A 17,311-nucleotide genomic window follows, 5' to 3' on the forward strand; every position below is an offset into this window, starting at 1 on the left:
GCACCTTGATAGAGCAGAGAAGCAGGTTTTTTATAGCAAGCAAAAGGGTTACGAATATGGGGAGAGGGCTGGTAAGCTGCTTGCCTATATGGCCCACCTGGACCACAGCCCTCCGGTGGTGGTCCAACTCAGGTTTGCGGCTGGAGTCATGCTGTCGGATCCAACAGAGGTGGCCCATGAATTCCGGCGATTTTACGCAGATTTATACACCTCGGGGGCTGCTGACTCCTTGGTTGGACTGCGTGCTCTACTCCAAACTGTGAACTTCCCGGTCCTCACGGACTCCCAAGTGGAGCTCCTGGAGGCCCCCATAACTGAGGAATGTATCGCAGAAGCCATTGCATGCCACCCACCGTCCAAAGCCCCCGGCTCAGACGGTCTTCCACGGGAGTTCTATACTCAGTTCCAAGAGGTCCTTCTCCCTAAACTTTACTCACTCTATACGCACATATTTGACACCGGTGTGCTTCCCAGGTCCATGAATGAAGCTTTGTTAGTTTTAATCCCTAAACCAGGTAAAGACCCCCTCTATCCCGAGTCATATCGTCCCATCTCACTCCTGCAATTGGATATCAAAATCCTGGCTAAGATCCTTGCCCTTAGACTCAACAAGGTCATTCTTCACCTCATACATACAGACCAGACAGGTTTTATGCCCAGAAAGAACACGGCTTTCAATCTTAGGAGACTGTTCATGAACCTATAGGCCCCTCATGACGGGTTCAGGGTGGTGGTCAGTTTGGATGCTGCTAAGGCATTTGATTCGGTGGAGTGGGGTTATCTGTGGGAATGCCTACATAAGTTTGGCTTCGGCCCTAGATTCATACGTTGGGTTCATCTTCTCTATCAGGCCCCCACTGCCCGTATCCTCGTTAACGGCCGGATATCCAGTCCTTTCTCCTTATCGCGGGGCACGCGTCAGGGGTGCCCCATATCGCCGATGCTGTATGCGTTGGCGGTGGAGCCCCTGGCTATAGCCTTTAGAGCACACCCGGACATTCACGGCCTTCGCCTAGGCCAAGTGTCCGAGGTTATAAGTCTCTACGCGGATGATATGCTGTTATACCTGGAAGATGCTGGCCCTTCCCTGGCGGCGGTTTTGGAGGTGATTCGACGCTTTGGGGTCTTCTCTGGTTTACGTATCAATTGGTCCAAATCCCAAATTCTCCCCATAGATGTCTCTGTCCCCACGGAGGTGCAGGCCCTACTACCTCTTATGTGCACGGATAGGAATAAATACCTAGGAGTGTACTGTTCTCGCTCCCCAGCGGACTATATTAGCCTCAACCTTGCACCTATCTTCTCCCTGCTAAAACGAAAGACCCAGGTGTGGTCCAGGCTCCCCCTTGGGGTCATGGGCCGCCTGGCTCTTGTTAAAATGATTCTTCTCCCTAAACTATTGTACCTGTTTTGGCATGCCCCGCTTCAGGTGCCATCCCACCTGTTCCCCGACATGGAATCAATTCTTAACTCGTTCGTTTGGGGCTCTTCCAGGCAGAAGCTGGCCTGGCAGACCCTCAAGTGTCCGGTCCGTCTTGGGGGTGTTGCGCTTCCTGATTTGGAAACGTATTACCTGGCCTCCCAGCTCTCCCACTTCTATTATTTTAACATGTACGATAAAACGAGGTACTCGTATCTGGTGTGTACCTCGGCAACAGATGTGATCGCACACCCCTTCCAAATTGTTTTTTGCAAACACAGAGGTATCCATCGCTCGGGACCTGTACGTGGCATGCTCGCACACCACAGCCGGGTTTGGCAGCTGGCGCTATCCAGATCTGAGGCTCCTACCTTACATGCGCACACGACCATTTGGGATAACCTTGAGTTGCCTGAGCTACTGAGAGTACCAGATTATAAGGTATGGATTTGCAGAGGTATTATATACCTATCTCAACTTTATACTAACCAGGGTGTCAAGACGTTCCAGGCACTTAAGGATGAATTTGGCCTCCCTAATCATGTATTTTTTCGATACCTGCAAGTCCGTCATGCCCTGCAGACGCAATTTGGGAATGCACCCCCTAGTCTTGTGGACATCCCCTTGGCGAAATTGCTTTTTGGTGAGGATCCCCAAAAACTAATTTCCACCTTGTACACATTTCTACTCACTCCCCGGGCCACAGCTCATGCGTATAGCCTTAAAGCTAGGTGGGAGGCTGACATTGGGCGGGTGGAGGACGATCACTGGGAGGAGATACTGGCGGTGTCGACCGAGGTATCCCCTAAATTATCTGACAGACTGACCCACCTTTATATATTACATCGCTCCTATATCACCCCTAACCGACTGGCCAAATACAAGCCTGACTTTGATCCTACATGCCCCAGATGTGGCGACAGAAACAGTACGTTCTTCCACCTTATATGGACCTGTCCTCCCGTACACAGGTACTGGGCACAGATTATACAATTCCTACATGATCATATGGGTTCTCCCCTCACGCTCTGCCCACGTCAGTGTGTCCTTGGTCTCCTCCCCCTCCAGGAGGAAAGTAAATACTTACGTACCTTCTTACAGGAGACTCTTTTCATTGCTAGGATGCAGATAGCACAAGTGTGGCTTAGACCTGACCCTCCTACGATCCAGCAGTGGAAGGGGGCTATCAACCGCACCTTACCTTTCAAAAAAATTATATATTCCAACAGAGGGTGCCCGCTGAAATTCCACAAAATATGGGATAGGTGGCTGGAAAATACTTACAGCTGTGAGGACTAGGCCTCTGGGATTACTTTACGAGATAAGACCGCTACCTTTTCACTGGGCACACTTGGGTGATTTATTGTATTTATGTGTATACTGCAGATAGACATGGTACTGTGTATATTGCAATTTTATTATGATGTGTCAGATATGGAATGTCTCCTTATTTTCCTGACGTTTGGTGCCTGTTGCACCGTTCTTGGTTTGAATACTTTCATGTAATCTTCTTTTTGCATATGCTCAATAAACCTGTCTTGGTTAAAAAAAAAAAAAAGGGTTCCTTTGGAGTAAAAAGTTTGAGAAAGGCTGGACTACTGTGTATAACAGAGTAATTGTGGGTAGAGCCAATTTGCCAGGGCCTGGATCTGAACTATGGACCTCTGTTGTGTCTGGCAGTAACTCTTCTTGGTGAGCCCTCTGAGATGCTGGACAGCTGCCTTCTGATCAGTTAGAAAATTTTTCCTTGTACCTTGTTTTTCGTGAACCTTGAACTCTTTGCTCCTCCCACTAACTTCTCGATTCAAGCCCTGTCTCTTCACTTCCTGTTTGCAAGATTATTGTACTCTCTCCAGCCAATATCTCGCTCTTGTCACTCCTGCTGCTATCTGCTTCTTCATTAACACTCTTTACCGATAATTGGCTTGTTTTTTAACAATACTTCTGATTGATCCCAACCTGCAAGCACTTGTTGCCAACCTTTGGCTTGTTTATGGACTAATCTTCTGCTTGATCCCTACTTGCTTTATCCTCTCCTGGTGAGGCGATCCCGAGGACAGCGAACCGAACTAGTACTAACATGAAGCAAAACCCATCTCCAACATTTCTATCTCTGGGGTGTACCAGTTAGTACTTCGGGTGAGCTCATGTCATCCTCCAGGGTGACCTGCTTGTACACCTATCCTGCTGGTTGATGGGAGCCTTTCTACTGCTATACCTACTGGTCTCTAAGCCTGACTCCATGACCATGATCCCAAGCATAGTTTATTATCATCACTAATTATTATGAATTTGGTAAAATTTTGATTAAATTATCTGTTGGCGGACTGTTTTCTATTAAAGCATTTGTTTGTTGATTGAAACAATTGTTTAGCATAAGCAGTTTCTGTAGGCTATTATTAAAATTATCATTATATCAAAAGACTAGCATAGGACCTAAAGTATTTGCTCCCATCCTTCCAGAAGCTGCCTAACCATGCCTCTTCCACCTCTAATTTCTGAAGACTTACAGTCAAGTCCATAAATATTGGGACAGCGACACAGTTCTAATCTTTTTGGCTCTATACACCACCACAATGGATTTGAAATGACATATACAAACTGTTCTAATTCCTACACCGTTCATCTGATCTGGATGTAAATACCCTCAAATTAAAGCTGAAAGTCTGCAGTTGTTTAATTTCAAATCCACTGTGGTGGTATATAGAGCCAAAAAGATTAGAATTGTGTTGATGTCCCAATATTTATGGACCTGACTGTAGATGGAGGGTGCATAGAGCTGCATAAGAGCCTTCCATTCTGATGGATTGCGAGAATATTACTGAAAAATAAATTGAAAAATCCAAACCGTAATTTAAAAACACATTTAATGATTAAAAAAAAACATGTGGAGGCACCCATTTTGGTAGAGGCAAGGTTTTTTGCTTCTTTATGTCAGGACTTGTGATCTGATAAACTGAAGACTGCTGTTTGAATGGTATGGCAAGAGAGTGGGATATGCCTGAGATGATCGCACACTGAAGATATGCATGCAACTTTGGGACTACAGGAGGAGAAGTGCCCAGGCACAGTCAAACATCAGGATAGTCATTGACTTTGGGGAAGTTCAAGGCAAAATTTACAGCTTAGCCACAGTTATTTTTTCAATCCGGATTTCACTTCTAAAATATGGGTCCACTTTAAGCACAAATCTTACGCTATTGGAAGGAGGGAAAATCTACAATATGGATGGAATCACATGGTTAAGGAAGAGTAAATTAGTGGCAATGTGGTCTTTTATACAAGGTAAGTCATTAGTACATTGGTTTGATGTCTCCCCATCGCTTATAACTGGCTACCTCCAGAAGATGGTCTGCTTTGCAAATGAAGGCAAGAATTAGGGTCAGCACATCCCCTTCTGCGTAATGGGAAAAGTTGGGCTCCTTGCCGAAGAACTGTCGGTGAATTTCTATTAGGGAAAACTGCCCTTTGATATACTCTGTCTTCGGTTTCTCTTCATTATGCAGATATCGGAAGGCTTGAAGTGAATCCAAACACAGAATGGAGCTGGAGAGGTCATGATCTTGTTGCAGAAGCTCAGTCTTCAGTAGGGGATAGTCATAGTAAAAGCCATTGTGGGCAACCAAACAAACTGGCTGAGCCTGACGGTTTATAAATTGGAGGACAGTGTTGATGAGGCTCGCATCAAATGTTTGCTTCTCACAAGTTCTCAGTAGCTCATTGTCCAGTCCAGTGATTTCAGAGGCTTTTGGAGTGAGGGGCTTTACTGGATCTACACAAAGGCAAAGCTTGTCCAACACTCGAGGTAGCTGTATCTCCCCTGAGTCATTGGTTGTTGGATTCTTCAGTGAAGATGCATGGACAGCCACCAGGCAAAGCTCCGTGATTTTGGGAAGATCTCCATTAAGGCCAGTAGCTTCCAGGTCTAGGAAAATGAAGGTCTTCACAAAGCTGCCCATTACTGTGTCCTAGAGTAAGAAAATTTACAGGATTAATAAAATAGAAAGCATAAAGGTATACAATAATATGCATTACACAAGTGTCCTTTATTGTTAGGGCCTTCCTTTCTGTAGCCAGGGGCTCCTTTGAATTAATTAATAAGAAAATGTTGCCTGTTGCCTACTTGTGTAGCGGCAGCGTTTCCATTTGAGGAGACAACAGTCACCTGAGTAAGCTCACTGTGTGCTGGGTTACTGGTCTTTTCAATGTCCTCTTGCACTGCAGGACTTGCCAAGGTCACAAAGGGTGCCCTTTAGACTGCTCCTTCCTAAGCCATTGGACGTCAATGACCAGGGCACTGGGAGATGACACCACCTGAACTTCAATGAGGGATTTCTATGGACAGAAAACAGATAATGTTCCTTTTTTTGGAAACTGAAATTCCCAAATTATAAACCTTGAGTACCTTCATTAGAGAAAACATCTGTTGATTGCATTGGAAGATTATGGGCAATAGTAAATTGTTCTTCCTTGTCAATAGAAAACACAAAAGAACTGCACCAATATTTTTGTGTAAATGTAAATATGAGAGCAGTTGGGGTTTGACTTTCAGTTGTTGGATAGTTACCCAACGTCTGGCATTCCCTAATAAGTGTGTAAAGTTTCTAGAAGCTTATCAATGCTGAAGGCATTTGGAAAATATGAAATTGTGGGGTGGAAATACTTTACTATACGCAGTCAACTTTTTTAATGGAAATCAAGTAGCAGAATACTACCCATGACCATTCAAAGCTTGTTTTAGCTAAGGTGCCTAGACGAAGACTAATTCTAGGGTCATCATTTGTGTTAAACTCTGATGATGAATTTGTGAGCAGGTGCAGTCTACTTTCTCCACCCCAGGTGGAGCTTTTCTGCAGCAAGCAGCACTGCAGTTGGAGAGGAAGCCAAGAGGAGCACTGTGGTTTCCTGGGTCACTGGGGAAGCATCCAATGGGATACTACCATCTTATGTGACCCTGGCAGCCATCTTGGGTCAGGCAAAGCTTATTTTAGGCCCTAGATTCCAGGTTTGGTGTGCATTTGCAAGTTGGTATTGTAGAGACAGATACCCCACCTGGTTGGGACAACACTAGTGGCAGGGAAAGGTTCCTTATGAGGTGGGAAAGCATAAGGATCACAACTTCTTTGGAGACCTGCCTGTTGGGCACAAGATGGCCAGGCCGCATTCTTCCCCTCTCTACAGACATTGACAGTTTGGCTACACTCTGCTCTCTACGAGCTGTTTAAACTGGGAGTGTTTCTGGTTGGATTTCCTTCCCACTGGGTTATTTGTGGACTGTTTCTTTATTATTTCAATACAAGTTCTTTCATTGCACTGGGACTGAGTGGGTTATTATGCGCACCATGCTCTATCCCACTTACAAGCTGTAAATTTATTTAATGTGTCCTCAATGTACTTTTCTGGGAGTTTGGAGATAATACTGAGTTTAAAATGTTAAAGCCATTTAAACAGCTTTGTAAAAAATGAAAAAAAAAAAAAAAGGTCATGCAAAGGGTAAATACCATCTGAGACAGTGAGGAAAAATAACACACAAATCTAAAACCCGTTCTTGTTCCAGGTCCAAAAACTCAGACTATTAAACCCAAAGGGTGAGCATGACAACTAGGATCAAATATTGATCTATGGACAGAAGGATCCACCAATAATGGCAGCCTCCGTGTCAACTGTGTTTCTGCATAGGTACATAATGGAAATAAATTTGCTGCTATTAGCCTTTTTATATAAAGTGGCTCTTTTTATTTTAAAGTAATCTGGTCACTTAGGAAAAAACTATCAAATCAAAAGGTCCATGCCAGGCTCTGCAACCTCCAGTAGTCTCTTTGGCCTTCAATATTTCCTGGAGTATTGGATACCTGTGTCCCCTACCACATGCAATGACTCCTTCTTCCAACTTTTATGTCATTACAGGAGTAATAGGTGACATAGAGGGTGGAGAAGGGAACCCCAGCCTGTGGCGTGGGGCAAAATTATGGGCAATAGTCTATTGTTCTTCCTTGTCAATAGAAAACAGAAAAGAACTGCACCAATATTTTGATCTAAAAATGAGAGCCATATTATGAGGTTTGACTTTCAGTTTTTGGATAGTTAACAAACATCTGGCATTCCCTGATAAGTGTGTAAAGGTTCTAGAAGCTTGTCAATGCTGAAAGAATTTTGAAAATATTAAATTGTAGGATAGGAATACTCTTTCTTTCTTTTCAAGTAGCAGAATACAACCCGCAACCATTCAAAGCATGTTTTAGCTAAGGTACCTAGCTAAAGAATAAAATATATAGTGGCTCTTTAATTTTAAAGTGACCTGCACAGCTTACAAAAAAAAAAAATCAAGACAAAAAGGTCATGCAAAAGAAGGGATCTTACTCATCTGGCGGTCCTACGTCTCCTTTTTCCAACTCTGCAACCTCCGCCATTTTTTTTGGCCTGCAATATTACTTGCAGTATTGGATACTTGTGTCATGACTCCTTCCAACTTCTACGTCATTACAGAACTCAGCGGTGACATAGAGGGTGGAGAAAGGAACTCCAGCCTGCGGCGCGATACACAGATATCCAGCAATCCAGAAAGTGTTGAAAACTCAAGTGACTGAAGGAAGCCACAGTACTGGAACGGAGGAGAGGTAGCATGCATTGGCTGCTGGAGAGATCAATTTAAAAACTCTTCTTTTGCAAGGAACTTTCATCTTGATTTCCATTGTATGTTGACAGGGTTGTTTTTAATGTTGGCATCCTTTGACTCTATAGGTGTAACCTTGCATTTCTGTTAAAATTAGGGCTGCACCGATGCCATTTTTTTTAACACAGAGTAATGAGCACAGATACTTTGTTTTTAAGTACTCACCAATACCAATTACCAATACCTATTGCTTAGGAAGAGTAGGTAGAGTGATGGCTGGGGGGGAGTGTAAGTGAGGGCATGGTGGGTGGGAGTAGAAGCGCAAGTGAGGGCAGGGTGGGGGGGGGGGTAGCTAGAAGGGACTCAGGGAACACAAAGGACAAAGAGAGCAGCGCCATCTAAGTGCAGTATGACCGCAATTTAATGTATAAAAGGCAAGAAATACAATCACAAAAACAATTCCAGCATAAATGATGAATGTGGTGTTCATCCGCTGTACTCTTGAGTGGTAGTCACCATTCTGTCAGTGGCCAGAGGTCTGGGGGTGCTGGTGGCTTGGAAGTGACATCATCAGTGCACCTGACTGTCTCAGAGTTTACCAGGAAGTGCTGGAACCTCTGGCCACCGACACACCAGCAGCTACCACCCGAAAGTAAAGCGGATTAACATGATCATTTATGCTGATATTGTTTTTTTGCAGTCATATTGCACTTAGATGGCGCTGCTTTCTCTGTCCTTTAGGACAGGAGAGTGACAAGTGGCGGGAGGGGAGGAGGAAGCAGGGAGGGGAATCCCATGGACAGATGAAATGTCATTGGTTGTTAAGGACACGGCGGCCCCGCTCCTTAACAACCAAAAATTGCCTGCATTCTTTTCTCTGCATTTCAGTGGTTAGCGCAAAAATCCCTCTGACAGCTGAAAGTACTGAGCCAGTAGGTATTGGTTTGGGGTATCGGTGCATTTGCACGAGTACCGATACCCATACAAATGCTTAGTATACACAGATAAAACCCCATTGTAACTGCCAAAGTTCTAAGGATTTTTTTTTTTTACTATGTACAAACATCGAATGACGTAGTATCTTTTTTCTAAGCTTACTAATGCAAGTTGTCATCTCATAAAATCTATTAATAGTTGCGTTATGTTAATAATGGGTTTGGCAGACGAGTTACAGTAAAGGATAAAAAGTAAGTAAACAACAATTATCAAGTTTGAAAGAAATGGTTTCAAACATGCTGGGCACAAACATAGAGCTATATCCAGACAAAAAAAAAAATGTATAAATGAAAAAAAAAAGCAGACTTGATGTTTCACTCTGTTTCTGTTGGTGTTATTCTGTTTCTAAAACCCGCGTATGTTTCCTGTAATCTCCATTTAATCATATAGAGAGTTTGAACTATGCCCTTTAGCTAAAGAGACCATAGTTACATAGTTACATAGTAGATAAGGTTGAAAAAAGACACAAGTCCATCAAGTCCAACCTATGTGTGTGATTATATGTCAGTATTACGTTGTATATCCATGTATGTTGTGGTCATTCAAGTGCTTATCTAATAGTTTCTTAAAACTATCAATGCCCCCCACCGAGACCACCGCCTGTGGAAGGAAATTCCACATCCTTGCTGCTCTTACAGTAAAGAACCCTCTACGTAGTTTAAGATTAAACATCTTTTCTTCTAATTTTAATGAGTGGCTGCGGGTCTTGTTAAACTCCCTGCCGCAGAAAAAGTTTTATTCCTATTGTGGAGTCACCACTACGGTATTTGTATATTGAAATCCTATCCCCTCTCAAGTGTCTCTTCTCCACTCGCTGCATTTCCAGTACATCGTTCCTGAGAACTGGTTCCCAGAACTCGACAGCATATGCTAGGTGCGGCCAGACCAGAGTCTTCTAGAGCAGGGATCTCAAACTGGCGGTCCTCCAGCTGTTGCAAAACTACAAGTCCCATGAGGCATTGCAAGGCTGACAGTTACAAGTATGACTCCCACAGGCAGAGGCATGATGGGACATGTAGTTTCGCAACAGCTAGAGGGGCACCAGTTTGAGGCCCTTGCCATAGAGCTAAGATCTTGCTGGTTCTAAGTACAAGTCGTTGTAGGACTGCAAGGGAGGTTGGAGATAAGATTACACTTAAAATACTTAAAAGTGTATTCATAAATCCATTGAAGCTGTGTGGATTCATTCTGTGCGGATTTGGCAAAATGTAATACTCTCAGGCTATATTCTCTACAATTCGAATGAGTGAAAACGAAAAATACGGCATTATGGCCACTAGCTGGTGCTGACTATCATAAGAAATACATAGGCTCTTCTATGCCATCCAGTGGTCATAATGCAGTATTTTCTGCATTCACACATTCAAATTGTAGAGAATATAGACTGAGAACATTCGATTTGTTTCCAGGAGAATCAAACATATTCTTCAAATCTGGAAAGAAAATCCGGCTGATATTGAGAGCTGATGATTTAGTAGGATATCACTGTTTATTTTTGCGTTTTTCTTGTCGCTGTGACACCTATTTGTTTTCATCTCTTGTCCTGGGGTCACAGTGAAAATAATTGATAGAAAATCTTCCTAGTGGGGGTCACAGAAATTAATTATAACCTGACCTGATGTTGTAAATTTTACACAGAGCTTAATGAACCATGTACAATGCATGGAAAACAATGCAGTTTTTCTACTCTTTACCCCAGACAAGCACAGCATCATTGTCTATAGGAACACATGACTAAACACCAGCTACACTGTATACATTCTAGATCCGACTAGAGTCAGCGGTGTGAATCTTTGGTTACTACTGATTACCAATAGATCATTTAGCAGACAGGAAGTGACACCAGATCCATGCATCCTGGCAGTTTTATCTTTGCTTAAAAGTTCACAGCTACTATAGAAGCCTTGTTATCAAGACTGGCTACATCATACAGTATGTGTGTGTGTGTGTGTGTGTATATATGTGTATATATGTGTATATATGTGTGTGTGTATATATATATATATATATATATATAGATAGATAGATAGATAGATAGATAGATAGATAGATAGATAGATAGATAGATAATATATATATATATATTTTTTTTTTATTTTTTTTACTATTAATTTTTAACTTTTTTTTTTAAAAGGGTAAAGCCGGGCAATTGACAGTTCGAATCTTGATTGGTTCAGCAGGGACTGCCCGAGATCTGAAGCATGTATGGACAAGCTGATTGTACCAAAGTCGATTATTGCCAGCGGCTGTAGCTACTAGCAAGAATCGCTATGTGTTCTCCCGGCAGGGACGGTTCCCAGTGACCCCCACACTACATCTCCGCGGGAGGGATTCCCCCCATCTACTTAGTCAGTGTTGCAGGAAAGAATATCACACCATCTATGGCCGGCTTAATAGCACTAAGGGAATTGACCTCATTGTATGGTATACAGTATCTCACAAAAATGAGTACATCCCTCAAATTTTTGTAAATATTTTATTATATTTTTTTCATGTGACAACACCGAAGAAATGGCACTTTGCTACAATGTAAAGTAGTGAGTGTATAGCTTGTGTAAACAGTGTCAATTTGCTGTCCCCTCAAAATAACTCAACACACAGCCATTAATGTCTAAACCGCTGGCAACAAAAGTGAGTACATCCCTAAGTGAAAATGTTCAAATTGGGCCCAAAGTGTTATTATTTTGAGTGACCTTGTAACACTAACGAATCACATGACACCGGGGAGGGAAAATGGCTTATTGGGCCCAATTTGGACATTTTCACTTAGGGATGTACTCACTTTTGTTGCCAGCGATTTAGACATTAATGGCTGTGTGTTGAGTTATTTTGAGGGGACAGCTAATTTACACTGTTATATAAGCTGTACACAATTACTACTTTACATTGTAGCAAAGTGTAATTTCTTCAGTGTTGTCACATGAAAAAAATATAATAAAATATTTACAAAAATATGAGGGGCGTGCTCTAACATCCACCAGCTCTGTGATGTCCTCATGGAGGAGTGGAAGAGGACCCCTGTGGCAACCTGTGAAGCTCTGGTGAACTCCATGCCCAAGAAGGTTAAGGCAGTGCTGGAAAATAATGGTGGCCACACAAAATATTGACACTTTGGGCCCAATTTGGATTTTTTCACTTAGGGGTGTACTTGCTTTTGTTGCCAACGTTTTAGACATTAATGGCTGTGTGTTGAGTTATTTTGAGGGGACAGAAAATTTACACTTGTACAAGCTGTACACTCACTACTTTACATTGTAGCAAAGTGTCATTTCTTCAGTGTTGTCACATGAAAAGATAGAATAAAATACTTACAAAAATGTGAGGGGTTTACTCACTTTTGTCAGATACTGTATATATAAATAATTTTTTTTTACTGTATATTAGACTATAAGCAATACAACACACAGATAACGCACACATTACAAACATATATTTTCATAGACATACCGTAAGCTCGCCTGATAACAATGTTCTTGATATGATGGTTCAGTAGCTGCTGTCCTTCCTCGAACATGTCGGGGCAGCTTTATAAAGTGAGTCAGTCACTCCCTCCCATCGTCCCTATAGGACGGAGCACAGCACAGCTTCATGTTCACGCCCTCTGGATGGGACGCACAGGCACTAGGAGCCTCTCATGATCTGAGATGCAAACACTTTCTGTTCTGTATCATGCAATTTTAGTTTCATTTTCTTGAGACGTGGAGAGTTTAGTTTACAAGTGTGCAAAGGTTTAATGTTGTAAATGAAGAATGCTTTCAGAAATAGAAGTGTTAATAGTTGATTTTTATCAATTAACAAAATAGAAAAGTAAATGAATGGCTTACCTCTCCATAGTCTATCACCTCTTCAATCCATCATGAATGTTGCTGCCAGACCCATCCACCTTATCAATCGCTCGGTGTCTGCTACCCCTCTCTGTCAATCCCTCCACTGGCTTCTGCTCGCCCAAGAAATTAAATTCAAAATACTAATAACTACTTACAAAGCCATCCACAATTCACAACCCCCAGCTACATCACTAGCCTAGTCTCTAAATACCAACCTACTCGTTCTCTTCGTTCCTCTCAAGACCTCCTGCTCTCCAGCTCCCTTGTCGCCTCCTCCTTTGCTCGCCTCCAGGACTTTTCCAAAGCCTCTCCAATCCTATGGAACGCCTTACCCCAATCTGTCTGCTTATCTCCTACTCTATTAGCTTTTGGGCGATCCCTGAAAACACTTCAGAGAAGCCTACCCAACCCACACCTACCCACATCAGCTCATCCCCCACAGTTATTACCTTTTGTTCCACCTGACCCTCCCTTCTAGATTGTAAGCTCTAACGAGCAGGGCGCTCTGATCCCTCTTCTCCTCTGATGACTCCCAGCCAATTGGATCTGGAGACCCACTTCCTGTTTGCCCATGAGGAAAAGCAACAGCCTCGGCTCTTCCCGTGACAAGCTGGATCGAAGGGCAGCATCGGCCACCTAAGGTAAGGCCACTGATCGCCGATGTCTGTCTCCCATGGGGAGGAGGGGGCACTGATCGCTGCTCTCAGTCTCCCGCGCACACGGGAGGGGCACTGATCGCCGTCGTCCATCTTAGGTCTTTTGCACCCCCCAAAAATATTGAGCACCAGCTGCCACTGATTGGGACGCCTGCCTTTACACGCACATGATCTTAAATGGCATCCCACTCTTAGTCCGTAGCGTTCAGTATTGAGTTGGCCCACTCTTTGCAGCTATAACAGCTTCAACTCTTCCGAGAAGGCTGTCCACAAGGTTTAGGAGTGTGCCTATGGAAATGTTTGACCATTCTTCCAGAAGGGCATTGTGAGGTCAGCCACTGATGTTGGACGAGAAGGCCTGGCTCGCAGTCTTCACTCTAAATTATCTCAAAGGTGTTCTATCGGGTTGAGGTCAGGACAATGCGCAGGCCAGTCAAGTTCCTCCAACCCAAACTCAGTCATCCATGTCTTTATGGACCTTGCTTTGTGCACTGGTCCAAATTGTTTGGTGGAGGGGGGATTGTGGTGTAGGGGTTGGGCTTGGCCCCTTAGTTCCAGTGAAGGGAACTCTTAAGGCGTTATGCATACCAAGACATTTTGGACAATTTCATGCTCCCAACTTTGTGAGAACAGTTTGGGGATGGCCCCTTCTTGATCCAACATCAGTGCCTTACCTCCCAAATGCACTTTTAGAAGAATGGTCAAACATTCCCATAGACCTCCTAAACCTTGTGGACAACCTTCAATATTGAACCCTACAGACTAAGCCCTTGTACACACAGTCGGAGATTCCGACAACCAAATCCATCGGATTTTGTCCGTCGGATCTTGTCCGAAACTGTTGCATACACACGGTCGGACAAAGTTGTCGAAAAATCCGATCTTTCAGAACGTGATGACGTAATTTCGTTACGATGGGACTACGTTCAGGCTAGTAGCCAAGTTTTGATGTAGGAATTTGATCTGAGCATGCGTGGCACTTTGTCCGATCGGAATTCTCTACACATGATCGGAGTATGTCCTATCGGACCAGTTTGTCGGAAAATATTTCCAGCAAGTTGGAAAATTTGGTCTGACGGATATTCCGACAGAAACAGTCCGATGCAGACCACACACAGTCGGATTATCCAACAACATGGTCCGATAGGACGCATTCCGACGGATTCTCCGACCGTGTGTACAAGGGCTAAGACTGGGATACCAGTAAATTTATGTGTGTGTAAAGGAAGGTGTCCCAATAATTTTGGTACTATAGAGCAGCGGTTCTCAACCTCAGTCCCCAAGAACCTCCAACAGGTCATATTTGCAGGTTTTCCTTTATCTTGCACAGGTGCTTTAAATCAGAGTCAATGGCTTGGTATTTTGGACAGCTATTTTATCTAAGAGAAATTCCCAAAACATGGCCTGTTGGGGGTACTTGAGGACAGGGCTGAGAACCACTGATGAAGTATAAGCTTCATATAAGCTATGAATAAGCGCCATGATATGGCGTGAAACGCGTTCGCTATTTGCCCTGTCTTTTCCTTATTTATGAGGTGACTGTATTTGGATTTTACTATTTGATAATAAAGATGCCTTCTTTTGATGTGCGGCCATCCAGGATTTCTTTCTCTCCTTAACCTTGAGCAGAGCCAGCACCTGTGAGTTCCGTTGGGGTGAGTGTTTCACGGATTTGAGAGGTTGGAGTGGCATTATCTTGTTTATACCTTGTATATAACCACTGATATAGAGTATATTTCATTGCTTTCAGCTGACTGCTGCGTTCTGGTGGGGGGGACTGTCCCCCTGTCAGAACACAATAACTCGGCAGGGAATATGGATGTACTAACATCATATAGTTAGAACAGTGGCTCCTCCTGACCTCTTCATGATTTTTTTCGTTCAGCCCCCTGTGTTGAATGGAAAAAAATCGCATAGTGTGTACCAGGCTTTAAAGTAGGACTAAAGCCAAAACTTTTTCGTTTTGGATAATGGAGAGGGATTAGAACCCCTGCCAGGTTATTATTGCTGTCTATACCCCCCCCCCCCTTTTAGCGAGAGTCCCCTCTCTATTTGTCCTGTTTACCATTATCATTGAAGGTGAAAGAAAATTTCAAATTTTGGGTTGTCCCCAGAAAAGTAATAGAGGGAAATCTTTCAATGGGGATGCTAGTTCTGGGGATACCCAAGGGATTCCCTTAATTTGCAGGGATTTCCTCTTACTTCCCGTTTAGCTAGGGAGACAGGAAGTGAAGGGAAATCTCTGCAATGGGACACAGGTGGCGAAAAAAAATCTCCCTTGCTCAATCCAAAATGAAAAAAAGTTTTGCTTAGTGCCCGTTCACACTACCGCGACTTGTCAGGCGACTTAGCCGCCTGACAAGTCGTGCTCCGTTCTGTACTATGGAACCGTTCTAATAGGAGCGACTCAAGTCGCTCCGACTTAGAAAAAGGTTCCTGTACTATTTTTGGGGCGACTTGCATTGACTTCTATACAGATGTCGTTTTGCAAGTCGCTGCTGAAGTCGTGTGCAGGTCGCGTCTGTGAGTCGCGCTGCAAGTCGTGTCGTCCCTGTGTGAACCGGCACTAAGGGTTCTATTTTAAGGTAACAGTTGAGGGGATGCTAACAAAAAATATGGCTCAACACGAGGCCTAATGCTACGTACACAGGACCGGACTTTCTGGCAGACTAGGTCCGAAGGGATTAGTCCGTCGGACAATCCGATCATGTGTGGGCTAGTCCGATCGTTTTTTTCGGAAAAAAAAATCAGACGGACCTAGACTCAATTCTGACAGACTAAAATCAGGAAAACCGTTCGTCTGTATGCTGGTCCGATGGACCAAATACGACGCAAGGGAAGCTATTGGCTACTGGCTATTGAACTTCCTTGTTTAGTCCCATTTACGCCATCACGTTCAAAACGAACGGACTTAGTCCGTTCATGTGTGGCCAAGTCCGTTCGTTTAGAAATTCCGTGGGAACTCCGCCGAAAGTCAGTTGAGAAGACCTAGTCTGCCGGAAAGTCCGGTTGTGTGTACGCGGTATTAGTCTTTGTCTTGGTAGATTTTAGATTTTTACCTGATGAGGTTAGTGGAGAAAAATTTAATTAAAATGGTGAAATAAGGACACAAGCAGAATGTTTACCTATAATTCTTCCTAATAATAGTGTATGTGACACAAGTGTCTTAAACTCCAGTCTACATAAAGGGCACACCTATGGTTGTGGTTGATGAGAAGGTTACAGTTTGAACGCTATGGAGGTGATTCAGTGACAACACCTTGCCAGAGGAATCAGTCATATTCATATTTGTCTGCATTTACAATGACTGACTAATCGTATTTATATTCCAAACCAGGAACCTAATTTACTGAAAATTGCATAATATATGCAAAACTTCTTTGCATTTAGTTACAAACAAAGCACCATGACACACCACATTCCAGCAAACCAACTAGTGGCAGCCGCTCCATTAGGGACGCCACCGCCCTAATCTGTGTGCTCGGCCCCAATCTACATGCAGGGTGCCGGACGCATGGATTCCAATGTAGTTTTATTTATTTTTTTGAAGGACATGATTAGAGCCTGAGGCCCACCCATTTATGTGACATTAGCGAATTAATATAAGCTATTTCCTTCCTGCTTCTTCTTGAGCAGAGTCACTATAAACTTCTTTTGTTTATCTGCTTATCTTAAAGGGGTTGTAAACCTATGTGTTTTTTCACCTTAATGCATCCAATGCATTAAGGTGAAAAAACATCTGTCAGTCACCGGCCCCCCAGCTCCCTCCCCCTGTTTTACTTACCTGAGCCCATTCATC

The 17,311-nt window shown here is 43.4% G+C and overlaps 1 protein-coding gene and 1 long non-coding RNA gene across 3 annotated transcripts in view; one reads left to right on the forward strand and one right to left on the reverse strand.

The window, feature by feature from the left end:
* LOC143981603 (uncharacterized) overlaps nt 1-8,302 on the forward strand; it is a 42,957-nt gene extending 34,655 nt beyond the window's left edge. Inside the window, exons 2-3 of the long non-coding RNA XR_013274328.1 lie at nt 6,978-7,099; nt 7,907-8,302. This is a non-coding gene — a long non-coding RNA (uncharacterized LOC143981603). The remainder of the gene's footprint in view (nt 1-6,977; nt 7,100-7,906) is intronic.
* On the reverse strand, nt 4,270-12,626 carry LOC143981568 (three prime repair exonuclease 2-like). Of its 2 annotated transcripts, none has more exons than XM_077479534.1 (2): nt 12,477-12,626; nt 4,270-5,388 (listed from the first exon to the last, which is right to left on the reverse strand). In XM_077479534.1, the coding sequence occupies exon 2, from the start codon at nt 5,377-5,379 to the stop codon at nt 4,714-4,716; it is 666 nt and encodes a 221-aa protein (XP_077335660.1). In that variant the 5' UTR covers nt 5,380-5,388; nt 12,477-12,626; the 3' UTR covers nt 4,270-4,713. The 2 variants fall into 2 exon arrangements, with proteins under 2 accessions (XP_077335660.1, XP_077335669.1); XM_077479543.1 differs by lacking the exon at nt 12,477-12,626 and adding an exon at nt 5,586-5,606.
* Between the last annotated feature and the right edge of the window lie 4,685 nt (nt 12,627-17,311).

Source organism: Lithobates pipiens, unplaced genomic scaffold (assembly GCF_037356315.1).
Source record: "Lithobates pipiens isolate NorthernLeopardFrog02 unplaced genomic scaffold, aLitPip1_a1.2 Scaffold_1, whole genome shotgun sequence".
In the NCBI taxonomy this organism is placed as follows: Eukaryota; Metazoa; Chordata; class Amphibia; order Anura; family Ranidae; genus Lithobates; species Lithobates pipiens.

Coding starts and splice junctions, on each gene's coding strand:
- LOC143981568 (XM_077479534.1), bottom strand. CDS start 5,379: ATGGGCAGCTTTGTGAAGACCTTCATTTTCCTAGACCTGGAAGCTACT.